Genomic DNA, 5608 nt, shown 5'->3' with positions numbered 1-5608 from the left:
GAGAAGGTGCTAACGGTAATTAGAATTGACACTGAAAGTTACAGTTGGATGTGATGGGAGAGTAAGCGCGTATGTGGTGACTGATGATGATGATGCTGATGATGATAGTTATGTGTAGGCGGCGGCTATGGTGTGTCTAGTGGTTGTGGGGGATGATAAAATGATGATGGTGGTTGTGGCTGTAGACAGCATTTAAACCCAACTAGCTAAAGGTTATTTTGGTCATTCGCTGGTAAAAATGTAACTGGATCCGGCTAGCTACTTTAGCTCAAAAATTAGTGAGCTGCTAAAGTTTTGGCTAGCCGATATGCAAATTCAATGAAAATGTAGTTGCATCTGACTAGCTACATTAACCTAAATATTTGTGAGCCGTTAGAGGGCTCTTTACTCTTGATAAAACATGCATATGACTTTGAAATGTATGTGCTTTAAAATAAAAAAAATAAATGAAATAGTGCAAATATATAGTTAAAATAGAGTGTAAGATGTAAATATTTTTGAAAAGTGTGATTTTATCGAAAATTGAGAGAAATTCTGCTAAGCAAGATGTGAATGCTTGTTGACTAAAATATATTTGAGATTATGATTATCACTTTTATTTCTTCTATCTTTTCCGTGTTCCCTCTAATTTGCCTCACATAACAATTGTAATTTCTTAGACCCATTTCCCCATCTCCATAAAAAGGAAAATCTAAGAGCATATTCATTAGGGTAGACCAATCGCTCGTAATAGCTAAATTTGACTATTATTAACCTTTTTTTTCCCTAGTAGAATGGTCAAATGTGGTTTCAAATTTTTTTTTTTTTTCTTTATAAAACCAAAAAACATGTTTTTCTTGAAACACTTAACAAGCAATTGACTTTTCAAAAAACAAACACAACGCACTTTATTAGAGATTTCTTCATACCTTCTTATAGGAATGTTTAGAGAAAAGATATACTTAATTTTTCAGGCATAAGGCAAACTTCTTATTTATGAAAATATTAGAAGAAAAAAAAAAGAAAAAAAGAAAAGTGGTCGCACAAGCACCTCCAACAAAGAAGCGGGGTTGTTGCCAACCATTTGTGTTGAATAAAAGTTATTGCGTGACCATTTTTGTTGGATAACCATCCCTAAATTTTAAAGGTGGCCACACCGGCACCTCTGTTTTGGTTAAAGGTGCCGATTGTGACCACTGCAACAAGACAATGGTCGCCCCAATTGGCAGGGGTTATGTGGCCACCTCAACCCTATTTTATTTTTAAAAAAAATTTATTTTTATAAGCAATAATATATTTTACCAAAGTAAGCATGTTTAGTATTTTATTTACTTGAAAATACAAATTACATTTCAATAAGTTTAATAAACAAATTCTGAAGTCCACAAAAAAGAAATATATTCTTACGTGTAAACACACATATTTTCAAACCATTAATTATAAACATACACTAATAATGCTTTGCTTTTTTCCACGTCTGTCATATCATGGTTTGTACGCATTTAAATCATTACACACTTTTCTTTGCACGAGCTTAATTAATGAACAGAAAATCAACGTAACAAAGTAAAGAAAACAAAAACAATTAACAGTAATTGATCATTTTTTCTTTTTCTTTTTCTAGTCAATGCCATTAATAATTAATTTTTCCAAATTGATCATAGAACCAATGATGGAGAATAGGATCTGTCTAGTTCATTTTGGACTGAAAAATATTTAGGTAATGGTCAAAAGATCTTAGGGCCATAAATTGGACATCTGTCCCATTAATATAAATAATAGGGTAAAGTCCATTTAACCCCTTCAAACTACTGTTCAATTGACAATCTACTCACTAAACTATCAATTACGACAATTTATTCTCATACTAAAACAATGACAATGTGTCCTCCAATGTTAACAAAATGATGAAATTACCCCTATAAAATTTTCACTAAAACAAAAATACCCTTAAAAATTTGAAAAAAAATAAATAAATTTTAGTATTTTTATTTTTATTTTAGTAAGGGTAATTTCATCATTTTGTTAAAATTCGAGGTACATGGTCATTGTTTTGGTAGTTTGGGGGGTAAATTGTCGCAATCGATAGTTTAAAGGGTAAATTATCATTGAAGTGATAGTTTGAGAGAGTTAAGTGGACTTTATCCTAAATAATAAAAAAAATATTATTTATACTTTATAAATAATTAAAAATTAAAATAATAAAAAATTGAAAAATATTTTATAACTAGGGAGTGATGCGGCCTAAGGTGGCCAAAGTCATCTCATGGCCCATGAAAGTAGTTCGACCACTCCCATTGGCCAAATTAAAAAAGAAAACAAAAAATAGTTTTATTTGGCCAATGGGAATGGTCCTGCCACCCCAAGGCCAAACGATTATTTTTTTATTTTTTAAGATTAGCCCTTGGGATGGGTTTAGGATCATGACGACCACTGATGGGTTGGTTCCACCATCCACCATGCATCATGCATGTCCTTGTTAAGTAAAAGCGGCAACAGTTTTATCTTATTTCCTCGGGAGGAGAGTAAAAAGGAACAGACATTTTGGAGGAAAGCCGATGCACAGCAATCAACATTATTGTATCAGCTCACAGCGGGCAAAATGGATGATGGTGGGGGTGCCACGGGGCCATGCCCCCTGAGCTTAGCCAGTAGGTGCAACCAAGTTAATAGACCCTCATAAAAGAAAGACAAAAAATAGATAGGGTTGCTTTAAACATTTTTTTTTATTTTTTATTTTATTTTATTTTTAAAAAATAAATAAGGCAAAAGTTGAATTTTTGTTGGGCAAAAAAGTTGGGTCCCTATCATTCCTCTATTATTAATCACTCAGCCACCTTTACTGTTTGTCCAACCCGAGTTAACTCGTGTCCGATGTGTTATCGTTTTTATTATAAGTTCTTTACAAACTGATATAATGATAACGCCAATCATTCAAATATCAAATATGATATAAAAATTTAAATGACACTTGCCACGTTATTAACTAACGTAATTATAAATAAATTATAGCAGACGAGCCTCTTCCTGACTACTCCTAAATCATGTAGGGTTTGAGACTTATCCAAAGCATGATTAAATGTACATGGGTGACATTTCACATATTTGAATTAATTATGTGGATATAATTTATTAAATCTTAAAAGAAGTACTAGCATAATGAGTACAATCAAAGTATAATTAAATCGATCTTTAATATTATAATTTACATTACAAACTATGCTTAGTTGAGGCAACCTATAGATTTGAGTAAAATATTTTTAAATTCTTATGTATGATCATAATATTAAGTTATTAAATATTGATAGGCGAGTTTAGTTGCTTAAAAAAAAAAATTATATGTGTTTTTTTGGTGCTTTCTTAGTGTCATCTTCGTTTAAAGTGGATATTATTTTATATAAAAAAAAATTACCCTTATTTATCTCACTTAATTTTAAAAAAATAATATACACGTAAAACTATAAAAAGAGTAATGCTAGGTATTATCTTTTTATCCTCTTAAAGCTGATGTTACTTTCAAAATCACCATTAAATTTTAGATGAATCATACTTGAATTTTGATATAACGGTGATTTTGAAAGCCAAATTAACTTTAAGAAAATAAAAAGATGGCTTTTAACATTACTCATAAAAAAATACTAAAAAAACACTTAGCATTTTCCTCGTAGGAAATATTAATTGGTTTATTGACCATGGAATGATTTAGCATATGTCGGTAATTAAAGGCATTAATTACATTGTCACCATAGAGTAGGATGAAATCCCATGCTCTAGTTGTAATAGTAGTAGATATTTAATATTTTCAGAGACAGAGTGACGTGGCCCCTGTGTCCTTCCCTGAGCACCATTATTCCATGTACTTTCACCAGCATGAATGCCTGGACACGAATACGTTAGTCCTGCAAGCAGCTTTATTTAGCCCAACGGTTCATCAGTGTCTGAATCTGTGTCTTGAGATTTGAACACGTATTCATTCTCTCCTCCCTCAAATTTTTTAAAATATAAAATTCTTATATTTTAAAATTTAATGTCTTTATTACATCTAACTAACGATCCAAATAAATACAAAAATTTATGTATTAACAACACAATTAATTATAGTTTTTAACTTACCCACATGCCTTTGTAACACATAAACCACTTCTTTTATTTGAACCATTAGAAATAATGAAGGGTTCAAATTTTAAAATTTGATAATTTTATATGAGAAATGTTAGGTGTTCTTCTAGTGTTCTCATGGTATTATTCAAACTGTGATGTGCCTTTTAAAATCACTAATATATTAAAAGTCAATAATGATAATCTAAAATTCAACGATAATTTTAAAAGTCACATCACAATTGAGAGGATACCAGAAGAACACTAAAAGAATACCTAACATTTTTATATTTTAAAAAATTTGAGGGGATCAGAATCTCTCATCTCAACGGATTGAGATTTCCTATTATTTTAAAATCTGAATCATTCATTATATCTAACGGTCCAAATATATGTACAAGTTTATGTTACGAAAACAAATAATTTTAATTTTTAACATGTCAAACTCAATAATACACAAAAAAAAAAAAAAAATTATATTGATTTATACCATTGGATAGAATAATCCAAATTTCATCTAGAACATTGTTGTCTATCTTTTTCAATGCCATTTTCTGGGAAAATAAAAACAAGTGCGAACGCAGACTCATAGGGCCGTTATCATGTGTTCAATGTCAATGACTCAATAGCCTAGTCGGACCAAAAACACGGTGGTCCATCGCGTTTTAAACAATTTGGCATAATGGTCTAAAGTGTGGTCTCCGGGAAGTTGCTGACCGGCCATGGTCGTCAACTCGCCCTGAGGCTCAAGTCTTTTGATTCTGTTTTGTTTTGGTTTGAAAAGTATTGTGAAGTGATGCAAAGACGAAAATTATTTTTTGTATTTTCACGAGGTTTATATGTTTGAATTGTTTGTTAATATTTTTATTTTATAAATAATAAACAAAATAAAAATTATAATAAACAAAACCGTACTTTTCTTTAAATACAAATGACAAGCAACTCACTTTTTTATAAATGCTTCATTTTTTTTTCGAGTAATTCTCTCGTCCTCTTAATTTTTAAAATTATCATTAATAAATTGGTCAAGAGAAATTCTCAAATCTATAAAAGAGTAATGTTATGTACTATTTTTTTTTTTAAAATTTTTTTTTTTTTTAAAGTTGATGTGGCTTTTAAAATTATAATTAAATTTTAGATGAATCGTACTTAAATTTTGATTTAATGGTGATTTTGAAAGCCACATCAGTTTTGTCCCCAAGAGGTAGCTCAATCGGCTGAGACTACACTTAATGAAGTAGAGGTCACTAGTTCGAATCCCCCTCCCCCCTTTTGTGCAGACATGTAAAAAAAAAAAGAAAGCCACATCAGCTTTAAAATAATAAAAAAATAATACTTAGCATTACTCAAAATATTAATGAAAAGTTGGCTAGATTATGTAAATATTCAATTAAAAAAAAAAAAGAAGCTAAATAGTATTGTTATTAGGTAGATAAAATTTCAAATGCACGGTCCCACCATGTAAGAACCATACATAAGATGAGATGTTCAAATGTCGTATAATTGTTAGAAATAACTTTTTTACAAAAAA

At 30.2% G+C, this 5608-nt stretch overlaps 1 protein-coding gene across 1 annotated transcript in view; it reads left to right on the top strand.

The window, feature by feature from the left end:
• Window positions 1–196, top strand: part of LOC132165221 (mitogen-activated protein kinase kinase 2-like) — a 1363-nt gene extending 1167 nt beyond the window's left edge. The window contains exon 4 of the mRNA XM_059575708.1: window positions 119–196. Coding sequence (XP_059431691.1) covers window positions 119–196 — 78 coding nt within the window. The remainder of the gene's footprint in view (window positions 1–118) is intronic.
• Window positions 197–5608: the final 5412 nt, after the last annotated feature.

This window comes from Corylus avellana, chromosome ca11 (genome assembly GCF_901000735.1).
Source record: "Corylus avellana chromosome ca11, CavTom2PMs-1.0".
Taxonomy (NCBI): domain Eukaryota; kingdom Viridiplantae; phylum Streptophyta; class Magnoliopsida; order Fagales; family Betulaceae; genus Corylus; species Corylus avellana.
The sequence above is the reverse complement of the archived record's forward strand: the minus strand, read 5'-3'. Positions and strand labels throughout refer to the sequence as shown.